The sequence below is a fragment of the Acanthaster planci genome, linkage group LG06 (genome assembly GCF_054643075.1).
Source record: "Acanthaster planci isolate LZ-2023a linkage group LG06, COTS_SCS, whole genome shotgun sequence".
In the NCBI taxonomy this organism is placed as follows: domain Eukaryota; kingdom Metazoa; phylum Echinodermata; class Asteroidea; order Valvatida; family Acanthasteridae; genus Acanthaster; species Acanthaster planci.
Window position 1 is genome coordinate 10,201,724 of NC_141782.1, and position 20,792 is coordinate 10,222,515.

Genomic DNA, 20,792 nt, shown 5'->3' on the forward strand with positions numbered 1-20,792 from the left:
CTCATCGGTTGAAAAGAGCCATATTAATTGGTCGGGAGTGTTAATTTTGCTGATAGCGACGCGCCCATAACACGTGCATTTCAGAGTCGCTTTTGAACTAGCAAAATGCAGTTCCGATCAAAGGGCTGAGTTTGGGCAACCTGCTCTCGTGTGTTCACTTCCAGTACCTTCTTAAATATGCACGCACAGAGGCAATTAACATAAAGTTTTTACTTTTTGGCGCTTCCCGTGCAGGCAGCGTCTACGTGCTCCCTTTGCATTTCCTTCGATTTTGTGGTGGTTCGCTACATAAATGAAAAAAAACAAAAACAACCCCCCCCCCAAAAAAATAGCATTTATCCTTTAGCTTTATGTATTCAACCTGGAAAATTGCCTTGTGGGTCTTCACTCAGGAAATTAAGAAAAGATGTGGTGAGGGAAAAATCCAAAAGTTATGCGGTGTTGACCAAGCATTCAGGCGCACGGACTCCTGAAATTCGCTACGAATCGCAGTTACCGGCTTCCATATAGGACTCTTCTGGGTCTCGGGTTCCCGGCCCACCGCACTTCCTCCCTGCCCATCCATTTAACCCAAAAAGGGTCGAGCGACCATGCAAGGGAGGAACGAGACAGGCCCCTAAGCCCTGGCCGCCGAGTCGGCCATACGTCTCGAACCTGTACTAAGGTGCTCACCTGGACTTCGCGGACAGTCCCAACCGCAGAGCTTACCCAGTTGGCTAAGGTACTGTTGGTATTTGATGAGGGTGAATTAGAGTCTCTTATAGCTACTCACTGGGAGCAAGTATTGGGAAAATAAAAAGCGACCCCCCGGGATTCGAACCCACCGTCTAACTAACGATCTAATGACCGCGAGCTTAACCACTCGGCCGTCTCAGATATACTGCTTTTGACTGTTCATATTGAGATCATCAAATCATTGACCTTACTTCACAGAATGCGCTATGTAAAGACTGAGTGATTAAACGCTACAATAGTGCATCACGTAGCAAAAATACACGTACACACAACTAATGGTCGTCAACATTATATGTTCTCCCTGACAGCTTCTCCTTGGTAAATTAAATGCGCGCGCATCAATATGGGAAAGTCCCCGGACTGCCGTACGTCTGGACACATGTCTACATGTCAGAGCAATTTATAGTATTATGTGAATGACTGGCCATTTTTCCGGGGGGGGGGCTCTTCACTAGCAACAAATGACAGCGGAAGGTTGAATCAGGAACCCAATAGGCCTAGTTCTGCTAAAGAGCATGTCATAATGTGTGATGACCCGAACTGTGATTTAGTTCTTCAGATATGGAAGAGAGCCTCTTTGTAGCAAATCCCTTCTCTGTAAATAAGATTTACTTTAAAAGTGAGCACTATTCCTGTCATTTTTTAATTCGTTTTTAACATCGCAGACCTTAAGTTGTCGTATTTTCAGTTGTGTGAAATCTTGATGTCACTACATCAATGCTCTTATTCAAATTGCATCGAGGTTTTCTTCTAGGGATAGCGTCACAGTTGCGCTCATGAATATGGGAATACCGTTAGCATGAAAAAGAATAGGCAATAAAACACCCTTTGAAAATAATGAAACAAAAGTTGTAAGTCAGGTTTAATGAGACATGCAGGTGCATTTTGAAGGTTTACATGAAAACAAATTGATCGTAACTATCATTTAAATAAAAAGCTGCAAATTCAGATTGTCAAAACGTAACTTGGATAAAGATGCAAAATGGGATTGTTAATGAATATTCAAATTCTATTTAGAAATCACATGATCACCTCATCGTTTATTCCATTTCACATATGTCAGTCTGAGTACAATTAAGCCAGTGTAGGACTAAAGAATTTGATCCTCGAGGCCAAGACTTTGACCCTCTTAATCCTAGGGGTCAAGGCCCTGCAGTGTAAAGTTACTACTACATCCACACAACATGTCACATCATAAAGCATCGTGGCTCAAATATCGCCGAATAGGTAGCGCTAGTTTGCTCGTTATTTTATTACAGTGATATAACATCCTGTGATAGGTGACAAGTATACAATGAGTTCTGCATGACTTGTGTAAGATAAGTTCACGGCGTGGAGAGTTAGGTAATTCTAATTAGCATAACATCAGTTTCCGTGCGCAGTATACTAAGAGATGTGATCTGCAGTCCACACCATAGATCAGATGATATTCTTCTATCCTGGCCAAAATTGTTGGGACTCGTAGCAATACAGACATAGTTACCCTCCCCAGGCCCCTAATCCCCGCGCATTGATACCCAATTATTAAGAGGGGGCCTGGAGTTGGGGGCCCAACGAGATTTGGCCAGGATTGCAGATTGCAGGAACAGCTCTGCTACAGTTAATTGCATATTCATGAAATAGTTTGACAGCTCTACAGTTGATTGGTCAATAGTAGTCAGGTGAAGATCCTGAAGTGGCTAAGTTTGCAATGGAATTCTATGCAGCAGTAAACATAACAGAAGCATGAAGGCGGCCGACAGGAAATTGTATTTCAAAGTTTACAGCAACGGCTTACTCAAAGGTATTAAATCTATGCATGTCCAAAGTACTTTAAACTACCTACTAAGAAATGTGGGAATAATTACTATTATCGCTTAATGAGAAAATGTCTTCATTCAGACAATATATATGCAAGTGGGAACACAAATATCAGAATTTCAAATGCACTGGACCTATCTACGGAGCAATTGTTGCCTTTAGAGAAAAACTCCTTGCTACAGAAGGCAAATGGTTCACAGTCTTTACTTTCAATGTAAAAGCTTGATTTATCATGGTAGAATCAGTAGCGAAACTTGGGGGGCCACAGGGGCCACGTGCCCCCCCAGAGGATGCCCCTGCCCCTGGTGCCCCCCCCCAATCTGTGAACAAATGCTATAGTAGCTACAGCGCATTTTCTTGTGGCGCCCCCTTGAAAAAAAAACATGTGCACGAAATTTATAACCAGTGTGCTGATGGGGTGTCGATATATAGGCCCTATGCTTTAAAAACGAGCGATTTAAATCATAATTTCAACGCATGTTCGTTGCTTTCAATAATCACACGCACCAGACTGAAATTCGTAAATAATTTCCAAAATTTCGTTTCATGGTAAAATCCAAACCGAAAAACATCTCACAAGCGGAATTCATTTGCCACTAACAATTGCTTTCACTAATCTCAAGCACCAGACTGAAATTCGAGAATAATTTCCAGAATTTTTTTGTTTCACAGTAAAATCCAAACCGACAAACATCTCACAAGCGGAATTCATTTGCCACTGACAATGCACATCCGAGGAAAAATTAATAGGAAAATATTCATCCAATATGGCCGTGGAACAACAGTCGGGCCTCCTCCCCAACTTCAAAGCTGGGAAATCTATACTAAGGTATTCATTCCGTTTATGAACTGTATAGGGCATCCATCCCTGACAAGACGCGTTCAGTCCTCATCGCTCTGTATTTTACAGATGGTCCCCTTGCCTCCATCGAGGAGAACAACGTCACCTGAGACAAAAACACAAACAGAACCACTGAGAAACAGTGTCCACCACATTCGGGGTTTCGGGAATGCGTAAGAGAGCAAGGGCATTTTTGTAAATACGAATCCGGAAGTGGCATAAAATGAGCAGGCTTACATATCCCGAGAATGGAGTTGTAAGTGTCCCCGTCTTTCAATTTGGATATTCCAATTTGACCTGAGCAAAGACACTTCTTTGTGGTCAACTCAGCAAGATCAATCATTCGAGGCGGCACTGAAGCCCTCCAACGCTTTTTGTGGCCAAAAAGGAAATTCTTAGAGTTGAACAAAACCTGTACACCTTAACCCTGGCTGAGCTGAGGGCGGAATTCACCCCTCAACATTTTCCCCAATATCTATGCAGTGCTTTTGTTTCAGAAGCCGAGCCTTCAATAGCTTTTGGAGTAACTCTTTACGGTCATTTTGATACCAACTTTGTGAAATTTGAAGCAACCTTTCTTCTGAAGCGCCAATTTTTCCGCGACATATTAGTGAAAAATGTAAACTTTTTCCACAGTGGTGCTCAATGCACGCGGGCTGGCACTTGGGTAGCTTTGAACCTTTAATGACCGTATCAACAAACCATTTATTTTATTGACTTCGTACTTGCAATGATAAGGAGTGTCTTTAAATGTCTGCCAAGTTTTAAAAGATCAGGCTTCTTACAGTTAAGTTCTTAGGGGGCGCAATCCGTCCCAACCGGCTGTGAGAGGGGTCAAAATAACCCCGCTCTTTTTGAGTTAACGATTTTGGTGACATTTGGTAGATGTAGTATACAGTGTACATGTATAATGTGGATAGAATAAGTAAGATAAATGCATGCTAAACGATCAAGATTACAAAACGTGAATACTTCATTGAAAAAAGTGCATTTTCGTTATTTTTTTTTAATCCTTGACCAACCTGACTGGAAGACAACGGTAGCCCGCTGGACATTGACAACGCAAGGCAGGCCGTACTCACGAGCGACAACAGCACCTGAAACAAATCCGAGTAAAACATGCCTCATGACAATAACAACCTGTACAAATTGACTTCGGCACTCTATGAAATGATCGACGGGACCAGGCACATTTTCCATAGGTGGATAAGGCGATTTGTAAGGGCAATTCAGAAGTTTCGATGGAACAAAAATTCTTAGGAAAGAATAATGGCGTCACTACGACTTTCAGATTTACACGACGACTGTGTCATACTGAAGAATCTTTGACCTCGGAACACCTGTTGCAGACCTGTCGGTGTTGCATCTACTTGTCGATCCAGGGACCTGCATTTGAATCTCCGAAAAGGGTTAACAGGCACTTTATCATTTTCCCTTGCAAAGTTCTGGTTTATAATCTCTTTCAAACTTGGTGATTGTCTGAATTCTGTGACGACGAAATTGGAAACCCGCCCGTCCATTTCAAAACAAGTGAATTATTCATGAAAAGAGCTTTGTTCCGCAAAAAAGTGTGCAAAAGTCAAATCCCCAATGCACTGAGGTCTTTGTTCCTGCCCTCTATAAATCAGAACGTGGAACTGTCTCCAAATGAAAATGTAGAACTCCCAAAAGCAGCTTGATGTCAAACTGGCTCAAATAAGCCTAAAGCTTATAATGAATCTCTTGGCTTTCTCCACTCACCGTGAGACATGACTCCACCTATCTCTGTCACCAGACCCTTAATGAGAGGGAAGTATGGGCTCCAACCAATGTCTGTGATTCTTGTGACTAGAATATCTCCTCGCTACATAGTGATAGAAAACACATACATATTGCTGTATAAACCAAAAACTGAATTAACTTCAGAGGAGGTGCTTATATTGAAGATGCATTGGAGTCGAATGCTTGCGCCAGCATTCTGCAACTCAACGCCTTCTGGGCTAGCTTGCATCCTTATCTCAACGGGCGTATTGAGTGCATGAAAGCGTCCCAGATGAAAGAATGCTCCATGACATAATACTGTGATATCATTAATGCCACCATCATCATGAAGGCAACAGTACCTTCAGAGTTATGTCCGCCGTCTTGCTTGGCCTTACTATTGAGTATGATTCTTGTTCTTGCGAGAGTGATTGTAAAGTGTTTCCATCGGCGACCATATCTTCGCTTGCACATGGAGATAAGTGGAAATCTTAACTTCGGTGTTTCTTTTGGTTTGGTAAACGTGTCTGCAACACTGCCTCAGGAAATGTTTCCATTACACATCTACTGTAACTACTTTGTGATTTGTACATCCCTGCGTGCAACAATGTCTACGTATTTACGCTGATACAAGACCCATGACTCCAGCGTTCGCTATGCTATCACAGAGCAATTTAACTGCTTTCTGAAGATTGATAGTCATGTGTCAATGACTTCTACAATGGTACTATGGTATCACCTGTATGCTGGCCGCATCCTGCAGAGTTGTGACGACCCTGGCTGTGCTTTTCACAACCCCTTGGCTGATGGGCAAACCTGAACGATCAAGCGTTACAGACAATTAGTAAATTATGCATCAGTTTTGGAGCTTCTTATCTCTCATTAAGATGCAAGTAGTATTTAAACATTTCGTAATACATGTAGCACCATGAGATTTTTCTATTGGATTATTCTGAAGGGCTCCGAAAAAGCTATATTACATTCGAAATATTTTCGAAGTTTTCGATACCTTGCAACTGAATTTCAGCACTGTCCGACTTTGCTTCTTCAGAAATCTGCGATAGAAAATGGTATGCGTTCGTTAACATTTCCAACAAATGGGCCCGCCTAGACAAGAAGGACGTATCTGATGATTGATTGAATATCAATATAATAGGTTCCGAGGAATAATTGAGCATACATTACAATTTTATATTTGTGTTTAACTTTAATGTGTGCATGGGTAAGTGTATACTAATTTGCTATAATTTTCCACTATGAACTGAAACGGCGAAATTCTTAACGATGAAAATTGGTCAGATATTTGCAGAATGTATTCCAATTATAGAAAGAAAACAGCTTTCTGATCTGCCAATGCTTTCGTGTGTTATATTCCTTTCGTTCTCACAATAACTGGCTTCTACAGTTCTATTTCTATCAGCACATGTAGGCATTTTCTGAATACTGACGGGCTTAACGTGGTACCTGAGTATGATTTAAAAAGTTGAAATTTCCAAAGTTCTGAAACTGTACCTACCGGTTGCGGTATTCCATTGAAGATGAGCGGGAACCTGAACTGGTTCTGCTCGGGCAAGATACGACGCCTCCGTAGAGCCCTGGGTCAAGAGAAATTGGTCAGTTTTTACCCTTTGCGCAATTCTGAATTACTTCCACTCTGCTCGTTTGAATCATCCACAGATACAATCGGGGCAGGTATAGCAAACAAACAGTACACGAGAGTAAACTAACCTAACGATGCCATTAACACATACATATATTTCATTCGACAGCAGTAGCGATATAGTTTCCCTGTAAGCCTCGATATACTAGACCTAATGCCAATACCATAGGGACTGTGGATGAGTGTGAAAGTTAGGATAAAGAACATGTAACATTCCTTATTATATAAGATATACGAGCAACCTTATAGCAGTCAAGTTACCTGGAAACGAGAGCGGGTGATCTATGCTTGAGTAAACGACCGATCTCGGTAGGTGTGAAGAAAAACAACAAATCCTCCTCAGGAAGGCGGCCCTGCATAACATGACAGACGAATGCAGACAAACGGAAAATCATCCACTCATAGCTAGCTGCAAAGGCTGTTTGTTTCACACAGATATCTGGATCGCAAATCAGTGGTCAAAAAGTTGGTGCGTGTTGTGGGTTCTGCTGTCAGTGAACAAATTTCGGATCCGTGATCGCGATCCGGATCCGTGTGAAACGATCTGGCCTTCAAGTTTGTAAGACTTTCATACATTAAAGATGCATTTCTATCCCGAAGACTGCCATGACAAATGCACATCAACTTGTCGTGCCGACATTTTGTATTATCCACTATCCACTTGCCTTTCTAACAGAATAGCATGTCACGCTATCGGTGTAGCATGGAATGTCTTTTTAGTCTGACGAAATACACTCTAACCGATGAGATCCTGTCATTTTAGATCCCTTTTCGTCGTTCCTGTCTATGTAAATAGTTGCTGAATACTCTATAAATTACTTGTAATCAACAAACGGTGTTACCTCTCTGACCATGAGTCTTGCAAGTCTCCAGTAAGCTTCCTTCTTGTGGTGATTCAGTCGTATTACCATAGACTAAAACCAAAAACAACATTATTTTCTAAAGTATTCAAATTTGCTTTGACCTCCTTCTTTAAAGTGTTTTAATTTTGAGAGATTAATTACCAGTTTTCAGCCTTTCACCTTTATTCTTGATACAAGTTTCTCACCTTACTATATTCTCGTTTGGCGACAGACTTGCGGGCCCAAGGAACGAGTAATTTGACCATTAGCAGCCTATTAAAAAATGAAAACTTTTTTATTTGGCGTTTTACTCTAAATTATACTTGAACGAGTTTCTCAAACATGACTTATGATTAAATTTAACACCAAAAACATTAAACAAAGCTGTTCACGGGAATTCAAATGACAAACACGTCAGTACCATAAATACGAAAGTCGGATAGATTTACCTTACTATCTTCGAAAGGGGAACATTGAGTCGGGAGACAGCCTCCTCAGCACTCAGATACGTCTTGTTTGTGGATGTTGAGAGGGAACCAGACGCTAAAATAGCCTTTGAAACCACAAATTTGTGCATTTCGAGTTTCATTTACAAAGAATTATTTCTCAATTTTAAATAATCCTGCACTAACTTATGAAATAATCTTGGACACACATTCAATATGCTTTCACAACATGCAAAGCTTAGTCCTTGGCGTAATCCAAAACCATCAGGTCAGCAAAATATTTCTCCTTCAAATTGTACTAAAACAAAAATTGAAATAACATTAAAGCTTTGGAGACTCTCTGTACACTAGCAGGACATGACGAGGCTAGTAATGCACAACACTCGAGACCAGACAATGACAAAAGCAAAAGCGACGAAAACTGTTAGGTTAAACGGTTTCCAACAGTGTAGAATACGAAATTAAAGTCTTGCTAATCTGTTAATATGGGAGACACAAAAATTGCGTCGAGCGATCAGGAGGCTTCTACTGAGTAAACGTAAACTCAATTTTAATAACTTCTGGACAAAAGGGCAGTTTTTACCGAGCTGGTTTTTTTTTCTGGAGTGGAAGATGGCATGTAAGAGGCTAAATTGCTATTTTTGATACATGTTTGAAAATGGACTACAATTTTGGCCGATCTTTGGACAGCTTTCACGATAGCATCAATGCAGTTGTTAATATGGACTTAAAGATCAAAGCATTTATAATTGTACCCCGTCTCCTTAAGTATTGGCTTCAAGTGCGGCAAAAATATTTATTAGAAAACAGTCAGGCATTTTGCTTGGGTAACCTGTAAAATCGGTATTGTTTGGACTGGTTCCATCCCCCAGGATTTCTCTCGCATCTCAACCTGCAAATAAAAAAGATAAAGGTATACGCAGTCATAGTAATATATCAATGAAAAATGATATGACCTGCCCAGAGGGTACGTGGTTTTGGGATTTGGAATTATTAAAATTGGCACCGGTCAATGTATTTCATGGAAGTTTGCTTAGCCAGAGTTGGACTGGATGAATGTATGCGCTGTTTGGATGCACGAGTCCCAGAAGTTCATCTGCTGCTGACCTTTCCGTGTTATGGCTGTTACAGAGAAATTGGCCGGCAGAATTAGAGAGCCATTGATGCAAGGGTACCGTGATTGTGGATAGGTGATACACGAGCGCATTCTCAATTGCACGCGTGAGTCGGTGTGGTACCACCGCAGTTACAGCGTCTCATCGGACCAGTCCATGTCGTCACAGGTTTGTCACGGATATCGTTAAACTGATTGCCAAAGTATTGCAACAGACTAGCACGATGTGACACATACGGTCGTGCACAATATGTGCATCGTGAAGACGTAAATGAAAGTTACGGTATTTGACCAAAGTGGAAGTTATGTCGATATTTGAACACGACTTCTGCTGCCAATTTAAAATGTTTACTTCACTGCCTCATCATCTTGTGACACTAACTGCTGTATGAGTGGAGGTCGAAAGCAAAAAAAAGAACAAAAAACAAGAAAAAATGTTTTTCAGAGCTGACCTCCCTGATGCACCTATGTCCATGGACTTTCAAGAAGTCAGCGAAGGCAGTTCCGGCCGACCCACTGGAGGGAGACTGGATCCAAGCTAGTGCCTGCTCTGGGGCCATATTTTGGAAAGTGTCGCCCATCCCTTCGTGAACTATGGCCCGGCTAACTCTCTGTTCAAAGAAAATACGATACTTAATCTAAGTTTAAATCAACTAAATGTGAAAAAGATCTCGACAAGAACATGATGTACATTTTAGGGTCGTTTTCAACCACGCTTGGTGTGTACAGTGTGTTTTTGTGCAAAATATCATGTGACGCGAGATAAATATGTTTTCTTGGCTCGCTTAATTTGTTGATTATATATTCAGCAACCAAACGTGTACAGTTAGGGTTACTTTTGCAACAGAGAACATTTTACCAGAATTTTCCCTGTAAGAACAGCCTATATTCCCAGGAAGAGAATTCCTTTACAGGATTCACATTCCAAAACTTTGATAGCGCGGTCTGGAATACATATTTTCACGTAGTATTATACTCCTTCAAAACAAAACAAAAGGAAACAAAAGATACACAAAACCTCAATGGCGAGAGGTACATCGGCACTCACGACCCCTGGGCACGAGGAGAGCAACATGGCGGCCTCAGCATTCGCATTTATAACTATGGAATGAAGTGAGATAGCAAAGATCACCATTGGGGGCAGAGATCACATGCAGCCTTTGTAACATCTCCAAGCTTAGTCTTTTTTTCTTGCAGGCGTTATCCTTGTAAATCTTTCTTTCGTTTTCAAACATTGCCCATCATGTTTTAACGGTAGCCAAAGTTTGCAGAAAGTTCACCCTTTGTTGCCAACAACTTTTGCCTACAACTGTACATTTGCTTCTTGAGTATTGAAATGGTAGTACTTTCCTGTAAGTGTTTATTATTTAGTATCGTGATATAATTCATACGTGAGAACTTGTAAAACACTGTAAATTATTCTACGGTTTTGTGCTCACGGTCTGTCGTAATTTTGCCAACCTTGGCTTGCAAATGCAGCACTTGTGGCCGAGCATAATAAGATCTACAGCGTGTTTTGTGAATACATCTTCGAGTTTTGCCCTCACCGCACCAAATATTCTTGACGTATTTAATCGCCTGATGCTATACTGTAAAAAAAGGCGCTTAGAGTTTAATTACATTTCCAAACACTTTTTCTGTACCCATTTTTCACACGCGTTTCACCCACGACATGTTTAGACACTTGCACTGAAATGTGGTTAGGAATGTGTTTAAATACTGAGCGGATCTCGTAAAGCTGAAATATGAAACGTTTAACGTGTTAAAAAGCGGACATAAATAGTGTTTAAACTCTAAACGCTGCTTTTAGAGTGTATTCCCATATTTTTTCAACACTCCTGTTATATTAAGCATTACTGCAACAAAAATCTGTATACATGTACTGAAGGTTTCTACACCCTACCCGTTGATGCTCTGCTAAGGATCCCGATGATGAACTGTCGGCTGGTTAAGGTCTTGCTGCCTTCATGGAGGTGGTACATCGTGCCCTGAAAAACGTTATAATCACACTCTTTAAAAAGAGAGCTGAAATTTCATTTCGACCAAAACGGCAGGGCCAGCGCCTTACTTAGCATGACTGACTAAATATATTTGCGGTATTAACTTTTCACAGTGTTTTCTCTGAATACGGAGGACATTCAGAGATATCCTTCACATCAGCATACACCTACATACCCTACACGGCGCCAATCAAAACTACACAATTATACATCTGCCTCACATAGTTCTGTGAGTTGAAATACAAGTTGGTCACTTCTTACCAGAGCAATTTCAGATTTCATATTCGCCATGATGTCATCAAACTGCTCTTGCGCAGTCGTCCAGTGCTTAGTCAGGGTATGCAAAACTCGGTCTAAGAGAGCTTCCAGATGTTGTCGACTCCCCCACCATTTCTGTGTCACAATGTTGTAAGCAGTAGGGTTTAACAATGAAGATAATATTTATTCCAGAATATCGAAGTGCTCCAACTAGGATTTGAACCCAGGACCTTTGGTAGACTCGATCAAGTGCTCTACCACTGAGCTATCTACCCTCCCTCCAAATCAGAGTGACCATTCCACATGTTTTGCCCATTTCCTATCCGCACCAACCTGTCTTGTGGCCAACCGCTCCAATGGCGGTAAGAGATGGCCATGTGTGGGATTATTCAGCTTCGACGGGAGCTCACATAGCTTAGTGGTGGAACATTTGGTCGTTTATACCAAGGTTCCTGAGTTCAAATCCCATGCAGTCGGGGCACTGTGATTTTGCTAACATTAATTGCATTCTCTTGATTATTTCTGTACCAAATCAAGAAGAAAACAAGATATAAAGATGGGCATGATAAGAGGGCCCGAAGTGCAGATAAGCCCCGAAGATGCATTACTTTAAAACCCTAAATTACAAAATTACAGGAACGAGATCCATCAACCTGTTCGGAAATGTTACTCATAAATGTCAAATAATTTTTATCACTTGTGGCATTTTTGAGGTTTACATTAAAACGTGAACATAAAGATAAAAGAACAGAGATTCTGCTATCGATCTCAGAATTACCATAATGGACTTGAGCGTGTTGAAGTGCAAGCGCCAACCAGGCAAAGGAGGACGGTGGTCTGAAACAATCCTGCAGGATTCATCTAGGTCTTTGTCTTCTACATTCTTTGAAGACAAGGAGGAGGTGGAAAGGTTAATTTTGTGTTTGGTTTGAGACGGGGCTTGGTTGGAAATAAAGGTGAGGCAGGGGTGTGATTTTTTATTTTCTTGATTCGATCTCACACTCTAAAAACTTCTGGGTCAGATTGACCCAGAATTGGGTCCCATTCGGTATGACCCTTTCTGGGTCATAATTTGACCCGGAGAAAGGTTATACCGAATGGGACCAAATTCTAGGTCAATCTAACCCGGACGTTTTTAGAGTGCAGCTGGGTTTGGTTAGATGGGCTTGGCACGGTGGGGTTGGGTTGGCTTGGCTTGGCCGTAGCTTTTATGTTTTAATTAAATAAATGTACAGGGTCACGTTTTATGTGATATTGGGGAGGGCTCATCGAAAAACATGTCTAAGCTCATGTGTTTCGCTTCTCTTGGATTTATTTTAACCATATAACCCGCCAAACTTTCTGACAGCTTTGTTTCAGCTGGTCTGCCTTCCGTTGATTAATTATGCATGTACACTCGATACGACGTGGATGTCTTTGTTTATGCACTCACTTTGCCGCTGATCGCAAGTCCCATATCTTTCGTTGTGAACATGCTGGCTCGTGTCGTACCATAAACCAGGTCCTGAAAGTGAAGCACTACAAAAATTGACCTACAAATAATGAGATGCAGGTTGGCGTTGGGGACTTATAGAATATTTCTAGGAAGAGACAACTTCATATCATTTTGTGGAATCAACCACCTACCGTCAAATTGAAGAATGCCTGGTTATAGAAAACGTAGACCGTTCTGAAGTTGGGTAGAATCATAGGCCTACCGAGTGTCAGCTGGTCCAGCTGGGTGGAGAGAAACGGTTAGGGACCTAAGTCGCTTACTGTTTGCAGAGCAAGATTTGGATTTCTCAAACACGTCTCATTAATTTTCTAAAACGTAATGGTTACATTGCTGTTTAATTACAAGAACTGCAGGTCCAACTGTTTTGCTGATCATTGATTTCTTTCGTAGTAAAATCTTGTTGCTTTATCGAGTGGAGTAAAGGTTTGAGTAAAGGTTTAAGTATTTTCGGTCTACACTGGAGTCTTGGTTTCGGAAGGTTTTCTCGATGGGTGTGGTCAAGGTTTCCAGTAGCACAGCACTGTGTTTGTCCACAAACTCTCAACATGCATGGATCAAGCAAGACAGCTACGATTGCTTTTCCAAATGGCTTAATATTAAAAAAGCAGTCCACCTGAGATTGCTAAGCTTACCTGGAAACTGAGGTCACATTCCCAAAAGAAGTGAGTGAATGTCATTGGCGTAACGCTGCCAGGACACATCTCCCTGTGCACGGAGGGGGGGTTAAGGAGTACCAAAATGTTGTGGAGATCAGAGTATGACACTGCCGAAGATTTCCCATGACGCTAAAAACCCGTAGCTTGGTCATTTACCTATCATACGCTTTAGCTCGTATATCGCACTGCTTTTGTATGCACTCGTTCTAAACCACACCTGAGCCCATAATATCACGCTAAATTGTTCAGAGAATAATGGCGAAAACCGTTATCATTTGGCCAACGGCACTAACGTCTCGTGCAAAAAGGACGAACGAATACCAAAAACTGACGTAATTTTATAATTTTTAAAAACTCGGATACAACCAAAGAAACAACAAACTACAGTTTAAGGTAAAACGCGTTCTGCAAAATGTCCAATGGGACGACCAGTGCTATTTAGTCGAGGAAATTAAGTGACTTGACTTACTGCAAATTGCCTGTTGTGACGAGGACTCGATCGGTTGGTATGCCTGTATCAAACTCGTGTAGCAGCTCGTATCGGCCCGGTACATCGAACGTTGTTATAGCACGTGCCTGCAGGATGAATTCCATCCAATAGACAGTATTATTTTCTCAGTTCTCAAAACCTATGCTTGTAATAAAATGTGCACCTTTCCAAACAGAGGTCGCCAACGCTTCTGTTTAAAAAAACCCCTTTAAACCCTTAATTTAGTGTTCCGATAAATTGGTGTTATGATCCATGGAGTGCAATATGTTTTGACAAGAAAAGACAAATTACCTGAAGAAGGTATACAGTATCTCTCACCACTGCATACTCGATATCCCTGGCGTCGGCGAAATACTCATCCAACTGGAACAAAAGTCAAGGAGACAAACAGGTCTCATTAAACAGACATTAAACAAACCCTGAACATCCCAGTCACACCTTTCCTTTTTGACAGGATCCCTTCGGACCACTGCATCACCGCTTTGGTTTTCATCACCAGTTATGTACACCGCACAGCAGTGTTTAGCCTTTCCATATGCGCGTCAACACTCGGACAAGGCGTTGCGTATCCGTCAAAATCACTCCTGGAGCGATTTTGACGGTCGAACGCAACGCACACGTCTGTTGTGTTGATGGGGTCGATTTTTGCGTCCGTGAAAGTGAAACGCATGACCGCATCGTGTACGCAACGCACCCAAAAACGTACATATGGAAAGGTGCCCTTACCCACCACATGCCGACAGCCAATGATCAGGGTCTCTACTTTTATTGGGCTTCCGTCTGAATCATGTGACTTTCTTCGCGAACATCGCATCCGGTGGAATCGTATATGTTGCTAGTGGACCTTTCTTATGTGATATTGGATCCAGGTGAAAATGTATGCAAAAATATAACCTTTGAATGGGTGCACTCGCCAAGTGTATGGTCAGTGGACCAGTCCAGTTTTGGGCACGCGCACCAGGGGCGTAGCCACGGGGGGGGGGGCTGGGGGCACGTGCCCCCCACAAATTCCAGGTGCCCCTCCAAAAAAAACCAAAACAAAAAAATGGATGAATGGATTTTGAACAATGCTAACAAAAGCTTGCCCCCAAAATGTCACATCGCTGAAAGATGGTGCCCCCATAAGATGCCGTTGCACCCCCTTGTGTCCCCCTCATAAGAAAATTCTAGCTACGCCACTGACGCGAACACTTCTCTGTCTTTCCGATTGATCTCCATTATAGACTGGATAGGACATCGCGCATTGTTTGTGCACAACATGGCGGCGCTTCAGGAGAGTAGTGTGATGCTGTATGCATTTCTGGTCAACATAACCTTTTTCTCGTGGGATGATGGCTAAGCCCTCGGCCTCCCTCGCGAAACAAGCCAAAAATAAACAGAAAATGCAAAAATATTTCTGGAAACGACTGACCATTTTCTTATTAACTAACCCACTCGAAAGCGATAATGTAAACCTGTTTTTTTGTGTTTTTAATTCAGTTTTGTTTACACCTACTGTCTACGGTCTCGCTTTAGCCTATTTCCCTTTGGGTCGGTTCAGTCGTGATTTGTTCAGTGTGTAAACCAGGACATGTAATAGGTTTTGACAGTAAATATGATGTCCAAACTGTCCATGTGTCTTTCCGTCTGGTTTCAATGAGCCAACACTGAAAACATCATAAATAAAAGGATTTAAATTTTACACACTCTCAGGAAAAATTGTTCATTCATATATTGAGTAAATTTTATTGAAAACCGACATGCGGCATACGGAAGTGTGAGAATATTTTCTGTGAGCACAAAGTGAGCGCAGCTTTAAATGAGCGACCAAACTAACTTACTGCCGTTTTTAAAACAGACACTTCTTAATCAGCTTAAAAAAATTAACTTCACAACCGGACTCAAAGATTAACATTTATCAACTACTTTCCGGCATGAAAAAGTCAGTTTTAACTGAGAACAAATAATTTTGTTATGTAGACAAAGTTTCTTTCATGGCGTTGACTTTGAATTCCCTTGTTTGTAACTTCATTCAACAGAAACGTCAGCACTCTGCTTCTCACTTTGGTTTCATCTCTGCCCCGACGAAGAATTCTGTCACTCATATCACATCGTCTGTCACACGATTTGGGTTCAGTGCGTCTTTAGATCCGACAAACACAGTCATGGCTGTCTTGGAGATTTTCCGGTGAAATGTGGGGAATATAAACGACAAATTAGTCATTCAGTTTTTGAAACCACTTTTGCCAATAAGTAACATTTCAGACGGTCCCAACTTCGAGATAGAGAAGTTTCATACATAGGCCTACAAAGCCTGATAGGCTAGATGGACTGTCATAAATTTCTCACTAGGCCCACACAGGCTTAAAGTTAAGCATTATAAAGTACAACTTGAGAAACTTTCTGAACAGGGACTCACACTTCCTTCTTTTCCTTCTTTCAAACTATACGTTGATCTCAAGTAATTCACTGCTCAACCATTATTCTTTCCAAATTTATCCATTCCAAGTGCAGAATTCAGTTTTTCTTCGAAATCTGACAATTGAAACACAAAAGCTCAACCGGTTGTTGAAAAACTTGATTTGAAAGTACACGCAACAAAATTCGCAACGCTCGTCATTTACCCTCCTGAAAATACGCATACCCAGGATGCGTTTTGGACGGGCCTATCCAGTCTATATGATGGAGATCACTGGTCTTTCCTTACGCTAGCCCGGAAATCGGAATGTTGTATAGAATAGGCTTGCGTTGAGGGCAGTACTAATCTTTCCAACGTATCCAATGCATGGACAGTTTGCGCGTCGAAATTCAACCCATAGAAAGAACAAAATGATATGCCAAAATGTCAACCGTCTTGCTTAGCTCTCGACTGTTGGCTTACCATAAGCGCAATGCGGCCGAGCTTCAAACACGTGTCATCTGAGAGTGCACATCTGATAGACTCAGCCGAGGGCAGTGACGTCACTTTGGTGCCCCCTTCGTCTAGATCAAAGCCATTCGAAGAATATGGAAAGAGATATCTGTTAGATGTGTAAAATCCCTCTAGAGTGGCACGCTTATTTCTCCAACAGCTGATTCAGTGTCTGAAACCCTTTCACGCATTTAAAATCACTGAGGTGAAATGGGCATTTCACTGCCCTTTCATATTGGGCCAGTGCATGGTAGACCATTGGTATTGTCAATAGCAAAAACCCTAGAGTGAAGCTTTCAATAAACAACGAGCTAGGGGGCGCTATATTCGGACACATTTTGGTGGCAAATGAGACTGGATATAGCACGACATTAGTTTGCCATGTGTTACGATGTAACCGAACTCACCTCCTACGAATATCGCTTCTTCTTTCCTCCCTATCTTCTTCTCGCTTATCGTTAAGCCCTTCTGGTCGTCCACCGTCAGTGTGATGGTATCGGCTTCGCTCACACCGGCAACCACGGACTGAAATAATGATAAATGATTATTACAAATCTCTGTCTTGATTGTGCGTACCCTTAGCCTCGTCCGGCGTTCACGATTATGGATGTGCGTTGACTACCTGTGTTGGAGAATGTGGGCAATTTGTGGCCATAAAAAAAAGACACCGCCAATTTCTGAATAGCCGTTTTTAGTTCTTTTGGAGTTTTGATGGGCCATTTTGGATTAAACTCGTAATGAATTTTCCTGAATTTTCTTGACTTTTCCGTGTCAGGACGCCCTTCGATTAAAGTAGGGGTGAGGGTACTTTTGAGTTAGGCATACAACAAACATTCACACAAAGAAACTCGACCCGAGGCTACATTCACGATACTATAGAATAGCACCTTCTTCCCACTATTTGTTTACATCAGAGGTGGTTCTGCATAACGGTTGACTGACTGAAAGACGGCATGCTTGGACGCCAAGAGAACACCTACCTCACCAAGTCCGAAGTTTGCGTTGATGACAATCTGTGCTGGGTTTCCAGTGATGGGATCTCGACTGAACACCACACCTGCAGGATATAGATACAGTATATTAACGCCGATTTGGAGCATGCAGAGATGAATGGATCATGCGAAGATCATTGGATAGACATGCATTGATCTCCCAAGGAACTGACATCAATCTACACATGACAGATTAAGGCAATACAAATACAGCACAAATTATGTTGTCTGTCATGTCTTCCCACTTTGGCGGGAGAAATAGATTTGTCGATGAGAATATGAACTGGCAACCTCTTAGCAGCAGAGTGCCACACTTTACAACCGTGCATTTCGTTGTGCAAGGCGTCAAAGTCTCCACCCCATCGACTTTCCCCCCTAATTTTGTCCAAATTTCAATTTTATAGCACACCTGCACTTTCGGCGGGAACTACTTCTTGCACCACCACCGCCATGGAGGATTCCACAGGTTGGCCGTACTGTCTGGAATGTGGGAGAAAAGACAGATAGATATTTCCACCAGAAACATGGGGACGGATGGTTAAGGAAAGCGTTCGCGCAAGGAACTGCCAAGCTTCGACTTGCTCAGAAAACAATGTGCACTTAATTAAAAAGACCCAAAAGCAGGTCCCTCAGTTTTCTCTCCCTAAAATCCCATACCTATAATGTCAACGTGACTCCTGCAGTAACTTCTGACCTCAAACGTTTTCAAAGACTGATACCCTTCATATCATCTTTATTTAATTACGTTACATAACTGAGAAATCGTGACAGGAAAAGTTGGTTTTCACCTTCGATACTGGACGGCCTGGAAGGAAAACTGTGATGCCCAACACTTTTGCACCGCCGTGAGAATCTGAAGTTTAATGAGACATAGGGTCATTTTGCAATTTTGAGAGAAGAACTACATCTTCCAAAAAATATAATTTGGCGGTTTAAAACTTTTCTAGTTGCAAGGGCTCTTGAAGCCTCATTGTTTGGGGCGCATGCTAGATTTACTCCAATTAAAACAAATAAAAAACTCCTTTTATAGTTTTTCTTAAAATTTCAAGCGGGAGGCACACCAGCCTTGAAAGGTGAGGAGCGCCCTTGTTGCGTGCCATTATGGAACACCTTAAACTTTCCTGTATGAATTACTTGGCAGGGAATTATCCCCCAGAAAATTCCAACCAGGTCTAGACATCAATCACTCTGCGTTTGAGTTAACCATAATGCAAGCCAGAGCTGTGGTTTGTACTTTATCCATTGAGTCCATGCCGAGGTAGGTCTCCATTTGTCCCGCCGCTGACATCTGAGGGGTATCTTCGCCTTAAAAGGAAAAGAATTGGTGAACAGTTAACGCAAATATTTTGAAAGACGAGAAAAGGAAATGCCGAAATATAAGAGTAAAATGTCTTCAGTTAGGCTAACCACAAAAGGATCTCAACTCATATTTATTAGGCTGCATTTTTGAATAATGCATTATGTTTTTCATAATCATTTGGGCAATATAAATCAATAATATGCACAGATTATAATGCTGTAAAATTCTAAGACTTTTTCCCCCTTTCATACTCCTAAGTGGAAAATTAGAGAAAACGGTTTAGAAATGTGCTCTCAGGTGGCTCCGTACCGACTGCCGACGATCTCACGGCATACGACTGACCATCCGTGGGACTTCCTAGGACTTCACGAAATTGGTGGGAAATCTCCATCTTCATGTCGTCAGCCAACTCGGTTTCGCCGAACACTGCTACAGTGCTAACGAGTCGAACACAACAATAGATTATTTGTCGCTGATCTATTTGTTGTTGATTAAAATGTCACTACATGTAGTTATTTTGGTCATAAAGCAAGTTCGGACTCAAGTGGAAGTCGGATCTTAGGAGCATGTAAAAGGAATTTTTAAAAATAAACTGCTGGCCTTGCAATTTCTAAGACATGTCGTAAGTGTTCTGATTATGGGTGTTTTGTTTTTTCTGTTAATCATTTGCTTAATAAGTACGTTGTCAGTGCTACCTGTCACATGATGTCTTCAAATCGCCATCTTGTATCCCACAAGACACCTCGCTCAGTGTCTTAATGGCGGTTTGCAATTTCTCATGAAGCTAAAAGGGAACCAGAAAGAAACACAAAACACAGATAAAGGTTGGTGTAACTAAATCGGCAACCAGGGAATGAAGCCTTGTATAAACTTTGTAATTTTTGTTGGACTTGTGGTGCATTTTATGACGTTTTCTCGATAAATACCATCCGCGATTAATTCATCCAATGGAAACAGAACACACAAATAAAGGCTGGTGTATCTATACAACCGGGGAATGAAGCCACGCGTGCAATTCACAGTGTTTGGAGGAATTTTGATGCTGCTTTTATGAAGCATATTTTCTTTAGATTAATGCCATCTGTAATTAATTTACCCTACGTTGAGAATTAATTTGCTCTATAATAAGAAATTTCAAATATACCTGAAGATGCCGGTTGAATGCTGTTGTCGTAACGCAAACTCCGTTGGGAACTTCAAACTGTTTGAGCAAACAACAATATTGCGGCGCGCAATTGAAAAGCAATATAAAGTAGCCACATAGCAGGTACTCCAATCATGTTGGTCAAGGTTGCAAAATATTTATTTTGCACCTGGAACGAATTTTAATAAACGGTAAATGAAAATGCTCTGCAAGTTTCTCCATGCTGAGTGCTAGTAACAGGCTGTGAGCTACATGGATAGGTCTATAAAAAAGTGATTTCTCTCCCACACGACACCATATCAAAGGGGCCCGATGACAACTAATTAAGCCTCGGTTGAACATTTTATAAAATATACACAAATGTTGCATATTTCATTGTTGATGGGTTA

At 41.5% G+C, this 20,792-nt stretch overlaps 1 protein-coding gene and 1 long non-coding RNA gene across 2 annotated transcripts in view; both read right to left on the bottom strand.

Moving 5' to 3' along the window:
• Positions 1–1,562: 1,562 nt before the first annotated feature.
• LOC110975708 (uncharacterized) overlaps positions 1,563–20,792 on the bottom strand; it is a 33,166-nt gene continuing 13,936 nt past the window's right edge. Inside the window, exons 11-40 of the mRNA XM_022228414.2 lie at positions 20,404–20,460; positions 19,955–20,043; positions 19,569–19,696; positions 19,194–19,264; positions 18,748–18,812; positions 18,369–18,439; positions 17,948–18,024; positions 17,375–17,492; positions 16,938–17,038; positions 14,369–14,440; positions 14,057–14,163; positions 13,564–13,636; positions 13,063–13,152; positions 12,869–12,940; positions 12,215–12,319; positions 11,440–11,571; positions 11,082–11,166; positions 10,197–10,279; positions 9,631–9,789; positions 8,897–8,956; positions 8,068–8,171; positions 7,825–7,891; positions 7,619–7,690; positions 7,038–7,129; positions 6,633–6,711; positions 6,126–6,171; positions 5,856–5,932; positions 5,117–5,219; positions 4,399–4,473; positions 1,563–3,482 (exon numbers count right to left, since the gene is read on the bottom strand). Coding sequence (XP_022084106.2) covers positions 3,418–3,482; positions 4,399–4,473; positions 5,117–5,219; positions 5,856–5,932; positions 6,126–6,171; positions 6,633–6,711; positions 7,038–7,129; positions 7,619–7,690; positions 7,825–7,891; positions 8,068–8,171; positions 8,897–8,956; positions 9,631–9,789; positions 10,197–10,279; positions 11,082–11,166; positions 11,440–11,571; positions 12,215–12,319; positions 12,869–12,940; positions 13,063–13,152; positions 13,564–13,636; positions 14,057–14,163; positions 14,369–14,440; positions 16,938–17,038; positions 17,375–17,492; positions 17,948–18,024; positions 18,369–18,439; positions 18,748–18,812; positions 19,194–19,264; positions 19,569–19,696; positions 19,955–20,043; positions 20,404–20,460 — 2,595 coding nt within the window. The 3' untranslated portion in view covers positions 1,563–3,417. The remainder of the gene's footprint in view (positions 3,483–4,398; positions 4,474–5,116; positions 5,220–5,855; positions 5,933–6,125; positions 6,172–6,632; positions 6,712–7,037; positions 7,130–7,618; positions 7,691–7,824; positions 7,892–8,067; positions 8,172–8,896; positions 8,957–9,630; positions 9,790–10,196; positions 10,280–11,081; positions 11,167–11,439; positions 11,572–12,214; positions 12,320–12,868; positions 12,941–13,062; positions 13,153–13,563; positions 13,637–14,056; positions 14,164–14,368; positions 14,441–16,937; positions 17,039–17,374; positions 17,493–17,947; positions 18,025–18,368; positions 18,440–18,747; positions 18,813–19,193; positions 19,265–19,568; positions 19,697–19,954; positions 20,044–20,403; positions 20,461–20,792) is intronic.
• Positions 15,776–16,907, bottom strand: LOC147798804 (uncharacterized). Its single transcript, XR_015425565.1, has 2 exons — positions 16,476–16,907; positions 15,776–16,225 (listed from the first exon to the last, which is right to left on the bottom strand). It is a non-coding gene; the product is annotated as an uncharacterized LOC147798804 (long non-coding RNA).